The sequence below is a fragment of the Mytilus edulis genome, chromosome 3, assembly GCF_963676685.1.
Source record: "Mytilus edulis chromosome 3, xbMytEdul2.2, whole genome shotgun sequence".
Taxonomy (NCBI): Eukaryota; Metazoa; Mollusca; class Bivalvia; order Mytilida; family Mytilidae; genus Mytilus; species Mytilus edulis.
Window position 1 is genome coordinate 9,651,887 of NC_092346.1, and position 17,287 is coordinate 9,669,173.

Sequence of the window (17,287 nt, forward strand, 5' to 3'; positions counted from 1 at the left end):
TGTAACGGTTCGCCTAACGTCCGTTGACAAATATTTGAAACATATTCCGGACTACATTTTCATCACTTACTTCATTCATATAAGGAGTCAATTTGCAAAATTATAACTGCCTAAAGATGCAATTTTGATAGTGAAATTTAGCAAAATCTAGTATTTATCAAAGAAATAATATTTTTTTTCCATACGAAATTTTAAATTTTAACAGAAGTAAACTTATGTGTTTTCCTTCATTCAGAATTATTGTTATGGAAGTCTTTCGATGTAAGACACCAAGGGTTAACATGATATATTAATATCGGTACTCTTGAACTTCTTCCGTTTGGCAGTAATACCTTTACTAAAGTCGGGCATCTATTGGTCATTGCGGGGTACATAATTACAGAGCCACCATCGTTTGGAATGGGGTGCTCTTTGCACGTGAAAGATACTTGCAGGAGCAATCTTCGGTTGTCCATAGTGTACCTGATGATATGTAAAATTCTGTCCAAAAATGCACTCATTTTCCGTTGGCCGTCTAAATTTCCCCCTTTTATACTTGTGATCTACTTTTAAGAACTTATACCTGTTGTATTATTTGTTAATTTCGTTTCGTCGTTAATGTGCAAGAAATATTTGCCACTGGACATTAAACATGCATCAACCATGCAATCAATCAATTATATGCAAAATTAAACAGAACATTTAAAATATGCAACATTTTGAATGTAACGGAATTTTCTTCAATGGGAATGTCACATACAGATTTCAAGTTGAATAACATTTTGATATTATGAATACATATAATATTAAATTGGTGTAAATCTTTTCAGTACATTATTATTTAAATATTCAGATCCCCCTGGTTGTCTGTAATACACATTCACAACAGAATCGATTCTTAATCTCCAAGCTAGGTGTCATTCCAATATCTTGGTAATTTTCATTTTCTTGACATGTGTAAATGATAAAGTTCTTTGTAGGGGTTCTCATTATTATTAATACATCACGTGCAGTCAGGCATTATGTGATTTTATCGGACATATTTAAAATAATCTGCTCTCTGTGAGCACGTGAGTTAATCACTTCCTTGATATTTCATTCATTTTATTCACGCAGACAGATATGTGTTAATAATGATCGCATAAATATATTATTAACACAATAACTTACATAAAGGCCACATCGTATTATTTGTTTACCCGGCCAAAATAATGGTGAACAAGCAGTACTGTTATTTTTATTTCAAACCCTCTCTCCCAAAAATAATAATTAAAAAATTTAAAAAATGTACCCTGCAAAAATAATGACAGTACTCTAAATTCTAGTTCCCCAACACACACACCCTGTTTGAAATTTCGACAAAAAATTGTATACAGAAGTATACATAGGAGATGATTTATTTGTCTATCCATTTTTATGAATTATTGAAGCGAGGGAAAGCTTTTATTTATATCTATTAATTCCAGACTTGATTAAGAAGTTGAGTAATGAAAAAGACCAACAAAGTGGAATTCAAATCGAAATTTTTTAAAGGTGAACGATTCTAAAGAACTAATACTTATGAGTAGTCTATACTAATTATGATTATTGAGTATGTGGTCATCTCTTTAAGGTAACAGTTTCCAGCTTTGTAATAAGTATCTAGATAAAAAACTTTTCGTAATTTAAATAATTATAAATTGTCGATACTTGATATTTATCAGATGTTTTTTTTTTAAATGAACTTAAACATGTTAAAGATATATTCGGTTAATCTGTTGAAAGAGGATTACACAAAAACGAAATAGTTAGTTAAAGTTAATCAAACAGAAATTGTTATTTCGCTTCTGTCAAATGATGTATGAAATGGAATAATATCTAGTTTGTGATTACTTACTTTATAGAATTCAGCTCAAAGTACTTTTTAGAATATGGAACTGCTTGATGCTCACCATATGTGGTAATAAAATCATATTAGTGCAAATTCAATTACACTATTTTTTTCAGAATTCAATTACTGTCATCTACTTCAAAATGACAACTCTTACCCAATATTCAAGTCATGATTTTGTACATGTACTAGAGGAAAGATTGCTCCCTTCAGTTCATGATTTTGCGCAGGTTGAAGTTTTGATAGTTTGTATGTAAATTACGTGCAAGTTAAGGAAAGATTGGTGCTGCACAAAAAATTAGCCATTGACCAACACAAAGACCGACAAAACAGTTGCTTATAGCGCATGGGGTCATATCAGAGATGTTTGGGGCGAATATATGCCATTCGACTGGTATGCGTTCTACATGGTGGATTTCTTATAGAACGCATATATATATATAACAGTCGACTGGCATATATTTCCTTCCGCCCAAAAACATCTCTGATACGAGCCCTTGTGCTATAGATAATGCTATCGACAATGAAAGCACAAGTCCAACCGAAACAAAGGATGAAAACACATGCCCCGGAAAGGTAAATAATTCCACATACTCAACAGAAATCTCTATCCTGGTTCAAATGTATGTTTTGGGAGTAAGTAAGCGATTAGCAAATAATAAAATACAAATATAGAAAATTGTGGTATGAGCGCCAATGAGACAACTCTCCATCCAAGTCACAATTTATAAAAGTATACCATTATAAGTCAAGGTACTGCCTTCAACATGGAGCCTTGGCTCACACCAAACAGCAAGCTATAAAGGGCCCTAAAAATTACAAATGTAAAACCATTCAAACGGAAAATCCAACTGTCTAAGTTATATAAAAACGTAAAACGAGAAACACTTATGAACTACATAAACAGACGAAAATTATTGTACATCCGATTCCTGACTAAGGACAGGTGCAAACATTTGCAGCAGGACTAAACGTTTTAATGGTACCAAACATTCTCCCGTTTCTGAAACATTAGTATAACATCACAACATAGAAAGACTGAATTATACGGAAAATATCGATGACATTCATATTTCAAATGTCTATAACTAAATCATAATCTCTGTAGCTTCGTCGACAGTATGACGGAGATATTATACTTAGACAAAGATTCAAGGGTATATATCAACTGGTAGATAATGCTGCGACATGTTTAATGACTGTTTATACACCTGCCTTTCAATACATACATAAATGAAAAGTATACATAGATGCCCTAGTTTAGTCTTTTTTTCAATTCATCTGTCATGTCAGCCCGTGCAAGTTTCGTATAAAAACAAAAGTATGTTCTCCATTGCAAAAGAGGGGTGAAAGATACCAGAGAGACAGTCAAACTCATAGATCGAAAATAAACTGACAACGCCATGGCTAAAAAGAAAAATACAAACAGACAAATCATAGTACACAAGACACAACATCGAAACATAAAGACTAAGCAACACGAACCCCACCAAGAACTGGGGGGAGGGGGTCTCAGGTGCTCCGAAAGGGTAAGTAGATCCTGATTCACATGTGGCAACCGTCGTGTTGCTCATGCAAGTTTCGTATAAAAACAAAAGTTTTTTAAAAGTTGAAATAACATAAATATATTGCTTTAATGTCCCTTTTTACTATGTTTACTAATTAGGTCTGAGTCAAAGTTATCGTCCCTTGATTTTCGTTGTCCATAGTCCTTAGTGTAGACAGTGTGTTTTAAATACTTGCCAATTTTTTATACCCCTTCTAGATTTATTTCTCCATGTTGTATGCCTCAAATAGAAAGAAGGGGGATGAAATGACACTGTCAAAAAATTATGGGTCATGAATTTTAAAGTAAAGTAGTGATTTGTTCCAGCTGAAAAACTTTAAAAATTAGCACTTCAAAAGATTTCAAGAACCCCTTGACATAAAACTATCCATATTTTAAGTTATTGTCGATGAAATTTTCTATAATTCGGATATAATTTGTCCCAAAAGTAGTACAACACACGTACTGTAAGACGTTACGCACGGTAATGCGTTCGGATTAAAATTACGTTATTATTTGATTTTAGAACAGCAACCATTTGCCTATAAAGAAATAAAATCACCAACATCCATATTTCTACAGAAAGGCCCGGACATTTTTTTTTATTTTAAATTAATTCTATAAATTTTTGCACCATACTTTTATTTTATTGAACTCACAAATCTTACTTTTGCGTTAAAAATTGCATGTCCGGCGTAACATTTCAGATTAAATAAAATGCATTTCTCTATGTTCCGTTGTAATTTTGCACATAAAATCTGCGAAATTTAGTATATCAGCTTCCTACTAGATTTATATTATAACATCATACCCGTTTTTTGGTATTGGCTGAAATTTGAAGCAAGCCTTCAACGAAATATTCAGCAGAGGAACCTGTCTTAATGAGTTTTGAGGAAAGTTTATCAAAATTTCAGTTTTATTATTATCCCTATAAAATAATCAAATCATATTAAAACTATACTCAATAGAAAGTTCAGAAAAAGATAAACATTTTCAAAGTTTCAAATGTAAAAAAAACTTTTTCTTGAAGCAGAATTTTTAAAAATCGAATGTCTAGCCACAATGTCCAAACGTTATTTTTTTCCATTCCTTAGGTGAAACATGTTGTATAAATACTAAATGTGCATTTATAATACAAAACTAACATATTTATAAGATACAAACTATAAGTTCATACAAATGGTTAAATGAGTCGGGTGATTTCACCAACATTATGACCTTATATTTTTTTTCGGAAAGCATTCCCTATGTCTAGCCATAATGTCCAATGGTGTCATTTTGACGTTTCTGCACAGTGGCGTCTTTTATACAAATACACACTAGTTACGAACTGTTTAGGCAGTTAAAATGATGCCGGGAAATGTTCATTCCAAAATGGTCTTCTGAATCAAAATAAAACTCAGATTAGAAAAACATACACACATAAGGAATAAACCCTTTATAGACACACGGGAAAAGGGGGGATGGGCCGAGGGATAATTTCTTATGGACAAAAGTTTTCACGCAAATCTAAAACACCTTTATAGATTAGAAACCGATTAGAATCCGAGTTACAATGGTCTTATAAATTTTAAACAACTATATAAATACGTATTTGTAAAATGAAACCATCCGTGCTAAAAAGATAGAGAAATAGTCGGAAAACTCAGACACAGACACATACAGATATTGGAAAAAAGTGAGTTCAACAAAAAAAAAATCGTTTCAACTAAAATCATTATAAAAAGAAATATTGCTAAATTATTATATGACCGATTTTAATGAAATAAATGCCATAAATTTTTATGTCAATTTGTCAAAAAAATGTTCAGGCTAAATTTATCTTCTCATGTGTCCCTCCGGAAGCAAGATTTTTTTTAAAGGTTGCTATGTTTTCTATCCAAAATAAAATTGGAAAAAATTGCATTTGGTTTCATCTAATCGCAGATCAGAAAATAAAAACGATCCTTACGTAATTAATTGCCTTATACATGATAAATTTTGAAACATTTCTTCAGCTTATGGTATTTATTTGATAAAAGTCGACCGAGTAGGTACTCCGCTCTTGATAACAAAATGTGAAAGTTAGTTTATGGCGTCAAATTTGTCAATCATACATGTTACGTCTTGCGACGCAATACCGTGCGTAACGTCTAAACATATTATGGAGAAAGTGCACGTGGGATTAATTTCCATTTCATTGTCTAAAAGAAATGCACTACGAAATAACTGTGTACTCGGACCAATTGTGTCCTGGTTTCGGAACAAAAAATAGTAAACTAAGTTTGTTGAATACACTAAATTAATAGATTAAAAATCCGACAGCAACTTTGAAAACATTTCCAGACACTATATCTAAATCGGATCAAAAATAAGAAAAAAAGGATGAAAACGAGTTCAGAATAAAGTGTTTTACCTTTAATCACATGCTACTTATTCTATTTGATGATTTTAGATGACACAACGTGGAAGTAAAGGTAAATCTAGTTAAGAAAAAGGAAATGAGAAGACTTAATCTTGTCATTAAAGGTGTCATACCGGATATGGAAAGTTGTCATACCGGATATGAAAATCGACTGAGATGTTAATCCGCCCTTTGTTAAAAAATCATTAATTCTTCGTCGATTTTAAATAAGTTTAATTATTGTTATACATTTTCAAATCAATATTCTCACCTGAAACAAATATTACTGTTCCTGATGATCGAATAAAGAACAATAATTATTCTGAGACCAATGTTTACTTTGATCAAATGATAAGGAATAGATACGAGTATCAAACTGTGTCATGTTTAATTTATAGTGATAGGGCAGTACTCTTTTTCACTTTTCTTTTTATCTTTTATTTGATTATAACTGTTTATTTCTTATTTTACAGCCTTTAAAGGAATAATTTCTTTAGTATTTTTGACAATGAAGATTTTAGTACAACGGTATACTGCGTGGCCGGACATGTGTTATAAATCTATGGAAAGTAGAAGCTTGATCTTAGCCTCAATCTTCCTTTAGGTTAACGTTCGTCCATAAAGCCTTTTTGCAACACCACACTCGTGAATAGAATTTCAAACAAATCTAGGATTTCAAAATGTTCAATAAGTTGTCTTACAAAATTTCACGAAAGTCCATTTGAACTTAAATTTCGTTATGCATTTTAAGACCCTGAGGTTGTGAGTTAAAATTGAGAATGAAAATCATTAAAGGGAATCGTGTCAAAGAGACAACAACTCAACCAAAGCAGAAAACAGACTTTTAGAATTCTACATATCGCAGGTGCGCTCGACTCATATTTTAATTGACTAAAAGATCGTCAGTTTCCCTAGTTTTCTACGGGCACTCTGGCTTCCTCCATCAATAAATACTGACCGCCACGAAGTAGCACAAAAAGGGCTGAGGTTGCGTTAAACATCAATCAACCAATCAATCTACAAAACCTGACCAGTGGAGTGTTAATCCAAAGAAGAAAACAGCTAAATCCCTAAGTCGAAATAATGATGGATTTAAAAAAATTTTATATATTCTCAAGATACAAAAAAAGAAAATATTACCGAAATAATATTCGTCTGAAACTAAGTTTGTATTTGATATCCCGTTTATAAGAAATATGTCCATAATATTTTTTTACTCTTATCAAGTTTAATATGAGATTGCATGCGCTTACCTTGTGAATTTCAAGAGAGAAAATTGTAAGTTGGGAAAGACAAAATTTATTGTCATTATTTTATAAATCATAAAAAATCCTTGACTGGTCAATTTGCAATGAATTTATTATATATATATAAGGAATAAACGAATTTTTTCTGGAGTGATCAGTTCACTCGCAATCTACGGTATACCCGGTTAGTGCCCTGTCCACATACACGAAACTTGGCAATCCTGCATTATTAAGACCGCAATGCCATAAGTGCATGGTAATATCAAGAGAGAAAAACCGTGAGTCTGCGCAAAAGGTAGCCTCTTTGGTCGGATTGTTGTCTCTTTGACATCATTTCTAATTTCCATTTTCAATTTATTCTTCAATAAGCACAGTTTTATTTTTGCTGCGAAATTTAAAATGATTACTTTGCATATTTGAAAGGTGAATGCCTTCTGGTCGATTTGATTACTGATATGTTCAAGGACAGACAGACCAAACCCTACAGCACTTCCGGTTCGTTAACTTATAATCTGTCTGCGTGGGCCTATCCGACGTTTTGTCAGAATGTCTGCTAATAAAGTAACCTCCTCCATACGCACAGTCTCATTTTTCCTGCGAAATTTTATAAAATGATTACTTTGCATATTTGTAAAGTGATATGTTCAAGGACAAACAGAACACACACTATATCACTTAGTTAACTTTAATCTGTCTGGGCCTATCCAACGTCTGTCAACTCAGAATGTCTACTGCAATCCATGTCCGAGCATGGCTTCGATGAATTTAAATTTCTGTCTATTGTACAATCCTTTATTGTCGGATCAGGAAAAAAACCTACAATATCGTGCTTTATAAATGTTATATGACACTCGGAAATAAAAGACGACTTTCTTCAAGTCTGTTATTCCTACTTTATACCATCCACAGGTGAGACAAAACATGTAGGTTGAATGTTAGTAAAAAGTGTATATGCACTGGGAAATCCAAGTAAATGAAAAAATTAAATGTTTACAGCATATTATATAATTATAATATCTTTTTATAATAGTCAATTTATTTACTGAATTTGTTAACTAAATCTTTGGATTTTGTTTACCAATTACAAAACATTCATCATGAGATCATTTATTAAACCATCACGTTAAAAGAATATATAAATATTTGTATAGCACTGGTTCTCTTTTTTTACATTTCGATGGTCTATCATTGTCATTGAATAAGGTAACATTTTAGTTGTCCTTTATCTAGGACAACTGACATCATTCTAAAAATAAATCTACAAGAAGATATTTCGCCAGGTTAATCAGTAAAACAAAGGTTGATCCCTATAATTACTATTCGAACTAAAATGTAGTAACATATTACAAAATTGTTCCCCCAATACTATAGGGCGTACATATGGTTCCGAAATACAATGCGGCCCAAATTGTAGTAATTTCAACTTAAAAGTTCCCAATAGCGTGTACATAAAAAAAGAAGAGATTTGTGAATATGAATTAAGAGATTTAAGGTATACGTCTATGAGATAGCAACCAAAAGACACACATAGCTAAAAAGACATCTACACAGGGCAACAGAGTCTCCAACAAAATACAGTTATATACCATATGTCAAACTCGTTATCGCCAAGATATAAAAAAGAAGATGTGGTATGATTGCCAATGAGATAACTATCCACAAAAAAACAAAATGACACAGACATTAACAACTATAGGTCACCGTAAGGGTCAATATAAAGAAAAGAATAAAAATACACAGTGACTAACTTTAGCCTAGTACTGGTAAAATGTAAAAAAATGTAGCAGTTGAGAAGCTTTTTAAAAGACTGTATGAAATTATATTGCAACATGATCTAGAACTCAAATAGAAGGCGTCTTGAATATGCATGAAATATTTGCCACTGGACGTTGAGCAATCAACAATCAATCAATATAGTATGCACATGAGACGGAAATAACATAACACAATCGGTGATAACGACCCAGTGTTATAGTAATTCAATGTTCCTATTTGTTAGCATACGATATGGGGCGGTAAACAAAACAAATTTAATGGTTCTATCCATAACTAAAAGGAACAGAAAAGAATTTCCAAAACCAAGGCAAACTTAATCATTGCCTGAGGTAGTTTAAACCTTTAGTTCTCCTTCAATTTATCCTATGAGTACTTACAAAACAAATAGTGATACCGATAGTTGATTATACCATCGGGAAATAAATAGTTCATCAGCAATGGTGCCAGTTTTGTTAATCAATGTACACGTATAACGAACGAGTCCGATTTTGGATAAGTCTTCATTAGAAACACAAAGAGCTAAATCTGTGGAGCAAAACCAAATTTTAAGCCACATCTTTGGAGCATTGAAAAGTAAATCGGGAGTTCTGACCCATAGTAGGCTTAAACAATTTAAACCATCTCGGGTCAATTCTGTCTGAATAAGTCTTTATTCAGATTTGGTAAAGTTTAAGACTTTATCTGCAGTCCCCTGAGTGTTTTCCAACTCAGATCAGGCCAGCAAAGAAAGTTGTATTTCCTGCCTTCATACTACAAACACAAAAGTTGCCTGACCATTTGTAAGGGACATTTTTGGTTAATTTCGAGAACATAACCTTATATCGTGTAGGTAATACGTAAAATTTTTAAAAAAATCCTACGAGTACATTGGAAAACTGATCTGCCTATAATGACTTTTCATATTCAAAGAAAACCAGGATAAGTCATTAAATTTAATGTTTACTGCTTATCTGAATGTTTATTACCAAATGATATTTTGAACTGTTTAGACTCATATTGACATCTTACATCACATGGTACAAATGAGAAAAGTCACTTAATTGTGTCAAGCATTTATTAAATCTGACGAACACCTTTTATTCGACGAAATCTCATTTCAGTAATTTGATTTTATAATATAAGATAAGCAGGTGCATATATACATAATGATATTTATTATTAGACTAATGAAATGAGAGTTTATGGTATTTTAGTTTGATACGTATATTGCCACCTGTTCGTCCACCACTAGCGACGGAAAACCGCAGGTGTATCAATTCGCCGTTTCAGAATCTAATGCATTCTGGGTAATATTTTCAAAAGTGTACACCAAAACGTAGTGATTGGTTAAAAACGTCCTAAACAATGGAAATTCAACCAATGACGTGACGTTATTTTTATTTTGGGGTACGAACAATGAAATTACCCATAGTCCTTTAGATTCTGGCAGTTCGGGCAATCCGTTCACTAATTTTGCTGACGGGTGCAACATGTGGAGCAAGATCTGCTTACCCTTCCGGAGCACATGCGATCATCCCAGTGTTTGGTGGGGTTCGTGTTGCTCAGTCTTTATTTTTCCATGTTGTGTTTTGTGTACTATTGTTCGTTTATTCGTCTTTTTTTCCACTTGGTAATAATCCGTATACAGTACCCAGTTTTAATTTTAGAGAATAAAAAACCTCCATTCCTCATCACTTCTAAAATGGTTAGTGCCTGAATTATCAGAGATGGAAAAATATAGTTTTGCTGATTCATGTCTATATACGATATATTTCCAAATGTCTGCAAGCGTATAACACCCGTAACACAACCTTGATTTTAGTCAGTTTTAGCCATTATTTTTTTTCGCAGTCCTTAATATAGGATTAACACATGACATGGGTAAAATCTCTTTGCTCTCACTGTGCAATAATCTGGATAATGCACAGCAAAAGTGTGCATTAACTACCTCAGATATACTGCACAGTTCAAATCTATTTTTACCTTTAGGGGCGGTTCCTAGATTTTGAAAGGGGTATGATTCTATAAAATTAAAAAAAATTATCACCGAGTGTAGCGAGACTAAAAACAATATTGACGACTTTATACTAAAACACGATACTTTGTCCAATCCAAGGGTGAACGACTTACCATCACCCCCACCCCAAAATCCGACATCTACCCTGAAATTACGACACAGTTGAACTTTGTACAAACATCTTAGTTTCAAAATAGGAAAAAAGAAAAGTTTTCTCATTCCTTTTTTTCATCTAAGTTGGGACATAAAATATTTCATCATATTTAGTGTACAACGTAAACTTTCTTAATTAGTGTTTTAAAGTTAAAACAATTTTAGGTAATTTCTGCCAAAAACAAATGTATCTAAGAATATCCGAATTACAGAAATTTTTATCTGATTTGGATTAGTCTTAGATTCAACGGAATTTATAACGACTTTTTGGTTCCTATAAAGTGACTATTTCTGGATCGAATTTAATGAGGATCGGCTGGATCATATTTAAGTTTGTTTCAAAACAGGGGGGATTAGCTGGAGATCAATCAGACTTCATTTAGATGGAAATGCCTTAAAATTTAATGCAGTAGAAGTAGAAATTTGTGGGGTTGGGTTGTAAAAGATTGGAAAGAGAAACGTAGTTTCTGTTTATCTAACATTTAAAATTTAGTTAATATAACATCTTCCTCGGTTCATATTTCTCTAAGCATATCATTGAGGGAAAGAAATTCAAAAGCAATTTTTAAAATAATCCAAACTCAATAACATCGGCCTTTCAGTTATGATTTTTTTCATACACCGATTTGAAAGTTCACAATTTGTCAAAGTCTTATAATTAAATAAAAATTGGGAATAAATTTAACAGAAACGATAAAAAAATGTCTAGCATCAAATCGCAATTTTAGAATCAGTCTTAGTATAATAAACATTTAATTTAAAACTTTCCAAAGTCATATTTCCCCCTTTCTTTAACCTACAAGAAACTTTCCTAGGATCCGTGGATTGCGGAAATCGTCCACATTTCTACAACGCTCAATTGATGACGTCATGTGTTAAAACAGTTATTGGCCAATCAAATCGGTATATTCGATTTAATTTGCACGGCTCGTGTGACCCTTAATTTTAACCCGAACTCCTACGTCGTTCGGGTTAATAAGGGTCACCCAAGCCGTGCAAATTAAATCGTATATACCGACTTGCTTGGTCAATAACTATAACTAAAAATAGGCAATAGTAATATACCGGTGTTCAAAAGTCATAAATCGATTGAAAGAAAACGGGTTACAAACTTAAACCGATGGAAAAGATGTTTTATCAATAAGGAAACAAATTTTGAAGTCCTTATTAATAACATATAATATTTATATGGGAGAAAAAATTAAATGTTTTATAAAGTAAGAAAACGCCCATCGTGTACTTGAATGTTCTCTAATACCAAAACCATGTCAGACCAAGGCCATCTGTATTGGTTATTATAGGATATTAAAGCAATTTAAGAATTGAACTGTCATTCATTGAAATAGAAATGATTTGTTAGTAATGATAGCAGTCTGACTGTCGTACCCCCTGTATTATACTATTGTTTGTACTACATTTAACTCCTATGGCTAGCGTTCACCCATTTAGAAACCTATTATCATTTGAAAGTGTACACCGGTACTCCTTACTTACAACTTTAAAAGGTTTACCTGACGATCTTAGTCACTTTCCCACGGTTACTTCATTTGTCGCAATGAATTGAATTTTGTGGGTTGGAAAATGTCCATTTCAAAATATTCTATTTCAATATTATCAATTATGATCCAGTTCAGTTATGCTAGTATGAAAATATTATTATAAATATTCTATATCAATATTATGAATCCTGATTTATTTAGATAATATTAGAATAAAAACAAAATATGAGCATAGTTTAGTTTAATGAAAATAATGACGATATTAAGCCTGAGAGTATTTAGCACACTCATTCATTGTGCCTCTGCTGTGATGGAATTCGTGAGTATGCAAGTGATGTCTTTGACTAGTTGGCGTCATATGGTGTTATGGATTGGCGATATGGAAAAATGTAATCCCCATCATGTCAAAAGTTCATTAAAATTTAAAGCTTCATATTATCATTCATTTTACCTTCATAAAGAACGATCGTACCCTTATAATTGAAAACGAAGCAAGTATGAATTACTACCCTAACCTAGATCTTAACACACGAAGAGCTATATAATAAAAAGGGATATAAACAATAACAAATTTATCTCGACAGTTAGCATCAAGTTGCCCTCTCGTCGACATGTTTCTTCCAGTCAAAAAACAAAAAAACAAAATACATATAGAACCAGGACCCAATAAGCATGCATGGACAGTTAAAATTAATAGACTCATATTAAAACGATGGTTTATATGATAATCTACGGCATTATAGCAATTCCAGAAGTTTTCGGTTACACAGTGTCACATGCTGGTTGAAGTATATAAATAAAAACATTGGTTTTGGGGTACATTGCACAAAAATATTGCATACGTTTGGAGACCATTATAACAGGTTTTGTGGTATGTATATCTACATTAATGACCATAAATATATTAAACTTACCGTCCAAGCAAACTCGAAATGTAGCTTTAGTCTGCTATTGTTACTCCCTATCGGATATGTGAATGAATTCCCGCCAAATACAGAACTCGTTATATTTCCAAAAGTACATTTTCCATCAAAAGTTATAACACTTTGGTATTCCTTTAAACACACACGAAACATTGTGTTACATTCCTTAACGCACCTATTGTTTCCGTCTCTGACCCCGTCACAACACTCACCCTCCATTACTTCCCCGCGGGGGTTGTGAATTGTTATTATTTGTATTTCAAAATAGCCCGATCCTTGTACATATTCTAAAATAACAAGCACAATGTTCAAATAGAAGAGGAACATATTTCTAAACTTATAAATGGATTGCATACATGTATTTGTTTTACAAACCATTAAGACTGTTAGCAAAGTTGCACTCGGATGTAATACAAGCACATATCCACAAAAATCTTCGAAAACCATTCCTACAAACTAATGCTGTTGGAAAGCCTGTCCGTTTGAAGTTTCCGTATCTCAGTTCCATTAAGTATATGGTTTTTATGCAAAATAAATCAACAGTATCCCTCGTCAATCATTACCTTGTATTTAACTGTTGAAAGTATAATTTAAAATTAAATCTGTCAACATTTTAGGTTGTGTCCAACAACAAAACTCTTTTTACAAACTGTCCCGGTGACGTTTTATCTACTATCACCATGTGTTACACATATTGTAGAATTTTTATCAAAAGTTTCACATATTTACTACAATCAAGATCTCGTAGTAAAATCGTAGTATTTATAGTAATCTAAACCTAAGTATAGATTTTTCTTGGCACGCGTTGTTCGCGCGACTGCACGACTCGGACATATCCAGTTGTAATGATATGAATTAGCACACAAGGCGGTATCCAATGATTTTTTCAGAAATACATCGGTATATTGATTGAAAACCACACAATGTCACAAAATAAAGGCTCATTTAAAGAAATTATTATCAATATTATAATTTTTTTTCTATTGAAAAGATCACATATGTTTCACTTAATCACCGGCTGCATCTTCTTGATACGGCAGGTCATTGGAAATGATTTTAAAGATCGAAACGAGCGATATACTATCCGTGACTGACATGTAGCTATTCGAACTTTATCACTTGTTAAATAATTTCAAAAGCACACGACAAACATTTTGATTGTTCCTTTTAATGTTAAAGAATTTTTCTTTCGATCGTGGGAAAAACTCCTTGTACACCTGAAGAAATTTGTCATGCTCAGAATCTTACTATCTTTATTAATATAACATTTAATGCACCTGAAATTATACCTGTAATACATTTCATGCTTCAACGATAATGATGTTTAAATAAATTCATGTAATATATATACAATATAATTCAACGAGAGCGAACATATGCGATTCATTTGACGTTTTGTCTGATTAAAACACCTAACAGTGCATTAACCTTTATGCAACTCAACAGCAAAAAAATAAAATAAAAATTTAAGATTAAATAAAACTGCTCATGCATCAAGTAATGTTTTTCGTTTAAATATATTGGATCATATTGCAAATATTACACCCAATCTTCTATTTTAGAATTTGAATGACATATCCGTTAATATTTGTCAATGACATTTTACCATTTCGTGTATACAGAGCCATAAATGGTATATTAATCAGGTCACCATTTGTACCGATTTCGTTGATTTATAAGCCAATTACAATGGTGTAGAATAAAAGTATTAACAAAATAACCGAACCTCAAGGAAAATTCAGAACGAAAAGCACCTTTGTAGTGACAAAATCAGAAAAGAAAAACTATAAGATATTTCCTCACGTAGAGAAAAGACCTTAATACCGAACTCCAACAAGGAAAATTCAGAACGGAAAGTCACTTATCAAATGACAAAATAAAAAGCTCAAACGCATCAAAAGAATGGAAAACAACTGCCATTTCTTTTTGTAGTAAATGGTGGATTTAACCGGGTTTTATAGCTAGCCAAACCTCTCACTGATATTGCTAATATTTCGGTGCTAATGATAATTCTAATATATTCCTTACCTTGTAATCCTCATATCGGATACCTATTTAGAAAAGCTTTAAAAGAAGAAAATTAAGGGTCCTAGATCTTACATTCAACCTAAAGAATGGTATAAAATATTATAATAAACTAATGAATATTAATTATGATAAGAAATTCAATGTTCTTAACAAAATGATAGTACTGCGTAGAAGGATTGTTAAAATCAGATTTTAAATAATTATAATTCAGCTGAGGTGTTTATTGCAGTTAAATCTTCAGTTAATGAATAATAAAGATTGTATTACAATTGAAATGTTGTAAACTTCCTGCAATATTCATATTGTTGTTTACGTAAAACATTTTAATATCTTGCTAATTTTATGTATTAATTTTATTCTTAACTTTTATCCAACTTTATGCTTTTTTTAGTGGGGGGGGGGGGGGGGGGGGGGGGGGGGAGAAGGGGGGTGCATATATTAGTTATCAATCTAGTTATAAAATATTTTCAATTTTTGTTTTCCTTATACCGGCGTCACACATCAGCGTATAGCTCCAACGTACGCCGGGCGTGTTAAAAAATCATGTACGCTGCCAATACTCTAGTAAATTTGGATGCATTTAACCTGTCAATTATATCTGTAACGTGTGCACAACGAGCTTTAAGCGTGTATTGGGAGTACAAGAAGCGTACCTAAGCGTTTATCGGGTGTTCAAGAAACGTATTGTTGCGTATGCCTGGCGTTTGTCTAACCGTAGATGGAATGCAAAAAGTTTCTTGAACGTATTTGAGACGCGTCCCCTGTAGTATCTTGGACGTTCTTTTATGGGATGTTTGTTACAAACACAACCGCATACGTTTTAGTTGAAGTCAAACGATCTCGAATCGTATACAACGTGCCCTAAACGTGTTTCAAACTTATCTGTAGCGCGTTAAACGCGCTTGTAGCGTATGTATAAACGTGTGTGTAGCGTACAGAAATACGCTAGACACACGCTTGAGATTAATGAACATTTTTATGCTGCATAAAAATTTCCTCGAGTTGTAGCGTTCACCAAGCGTATAGCTTTGTATTTCGACGTACTTCAAACTCATGCAACGCGCGTTTAACGATTGCTTGGTGTTCTATTTTCTCTGTACGTTTGGTGCATGCTGGTCTATACACCAATGTGTGACGCCGGCATAAGTGTTTTACCTCTATTCGCCCATGTGTGACGCCGCATTAGTATTTTTTGCCGGCGCTACACGCACGTAATACATTACGCTACAACGCGCGTTGAAAACACTTCAGATAACTTTGAGACACGTTTAGGGCACGTTGTATACGCTTCAAGATCGTTCGACTTTAACTAGAACGTATGCAGATATGTTTGTAACAAACACCCCATAATGAAACGTCACAGACACGCCGAAAGCACGGATTATCGGTATGACAGGTTGAATGCATCTAAAATTACAAGCGTATTGGTAGCGCACATGATTTTTTTACACACCCGGTGTACGTCTGAGCTATACGCTAATGTGTGACGCCAGCATTACATAGCTGATTAGAAATATATCTGTCGTCAGCAAATTTAAGTCAGAAAGGTAAATCGACCCAGTGATCATTTTCTACTTTTTAAAACTATAGTTTATAAACTTTCGAATGAAGACATTCCGTAGGAAGTCTTTGTGTTTAGTTTTTTGCGAATATGCTTAGTCCCATATGCCTTTTTGCTTTACTTTATTGACATTGATAATTTACATATGGCGTGGCACTGTACTTATTCATTCAGCCATTGTGTTATTGTGCTAGCATATTGGTAAATTTTGAGTTCTTGTCTTTCATTTTTGCATATATGCCATCTTGTGTATCTTTGTTAAATAGTTATTAGTTTAATAGTGATCAAGATTATAATACAATGTTGACTGCTGTACCCCTATTTTT

At 32.8% G+C, this 17,287-nt stretch overlaps 1 protein-coding gene across 1 annotated transcript in view; it reads right to left on the minus strand.

Moving 5' to 3' along the window:
• LOC139515754 (protein jagged-1-like) overlaps positions 1 to 14,691 on the minus strand; it is a 59,351-nt gene extending 44,660 nt beyond the window's left edge. The window contains exon 1 of the mRNA XM_071305435.1: positions 13,364 to 14,691. Within this exon, the coding sequence (XP_071161536.1) occupies positions 13,364 to 13,819 (456 nt within the window). The 5' untranslated portion in view covers positions 13,820 to 14,691. The remainder of the gene's footprint in view (positions 1 to 13,363) is intronic.
• Positions 14,692 to 17,287: the final 2,596 nt, after the last annotated feature.